Source organism: Octodon degus, unplaced genomic scaffold (assembly GCF_000260255.1).
Source record: "Octodon degus isolate 3935 unplaced genomic scaffold, OctDeg1.0 scaffold00014, whole genome shotgun sequence".
Taxonomy (NCBI): domain Eukaryota; kingdom Metazoa; phylum Chordata; class Mammalia; order Rodentia; family Octodontidae; genus Octodon; species Octodon degus.
Window position 1 is genome coordinate 22,136,622 of NW_004524590.1, and position 1,124 is coordinate 22,137,745.

At 30.3% G+C, this 1,124-nt stretch overlaps 1 protein-coding gene across 1 annotated transcript in view; it reads right to left on the reverse strand.

Moving 5' to 3' along the window:
* The window catches only part of Dars (aspartyl-tRNA synthetase), a 122,494-nt gene that overhangs the window by 31,810 nt on the left and 89,560 nt on the right, over window positions 1-1,124 (reverse strand). Inside the window, exon 8 of the mRNA XM_023709691.1 lies at window positions 3-112. Within this exon, the coding sequence (XP_023565459.1) occupies window positions 3-112 (110 nt within the window). The remainder of the gene's footprint in view (window positions 1-2; window positions 113-1,124) is intronic.

A 1,124-nucleotide genomic window follows, 5' to 3' on the forward strand; every position in this document is an offset into this window, starting at 1 on the left:
CTGAAATAATTTTAGGAGTTTGGATTTCCACAAATCCTTTGTTAATTAAAGTTTCTCGGAAGAGATGGCAGATGCCGGACTGGAGACGGAAGATTGCCTGACTAGTTGATGTCTGTAAGACAATAACAAAATCTAATTAAATCAATTTGTTGCATTTACTGAGCACTTGCCATGTGTGCTCAGCACAATTATTGCTCTCAACACTTTAAAAGTCTAACACTGTAGTACAGGAGAAGACAAAAGCACACACACATAATAGAGGGCAAAGGTGGTGTATGGTATGTTGGAGTGCAATGGCTACGTAGTACATGATCTTATGAAGTTATTCTCACAACAAATGAAGCAAGCAGATATTTTAACTTGTAAGCATTCCATTAAAGAAAACATTTAACAAATTAAACACCTTATTTGTGAATTTTTTAAAAACACAACCCATTACGTGAGATGTACCAATATTCATGCAGTATACAAATGTACTCCAAAAAGATTCTAGCACTGAATAATAAAGTGAATAAAGCTGTCATGCATTTAATCACCATTATTATTATCAATAATATATTAACTGCAATCAGTACTGTTTGTTCCAGTTAAGAAAAAGATAATAAAAGGGGTACATGTTTATTGTTGTATGTTACCTAGTTTCTGTCTTTGAATCTGCTATTTTTTTTTTGCTTTTGTTATTACTCTTCAAAATAAAATAAATTACATAAAAAAGATATTACTTAATAATATTGAATTTCTAGAGATCAGGGCTAAATATACAAACCAGGACATACCTACGTACTGAATTATTACATAATTCAAACTCAAATTCAAGACATAATTTCAATTAAATATGTAAATCAAAAATTTTTCACAAAGTAAGGGAATCATGTAAAAGACCTATATGATTTGTTAGACTACCTACTCAGTTTGAATACACCTACATTTAAACTAGAGAGAAAGAACTGTGGCTTTTTAAAAAACCATTATATGGTTTAAGGAAAACATTTGGTTCATCCAGTCACAAGTTGTATGAAATATTTTCAAAAACCCAGCAACCTATTTAAAACAAACAACTGTTCAAAGTTGTTTCACCATTACTCATATGGATACAGAGAAATATGTCTTATCAAAGTTTTTTT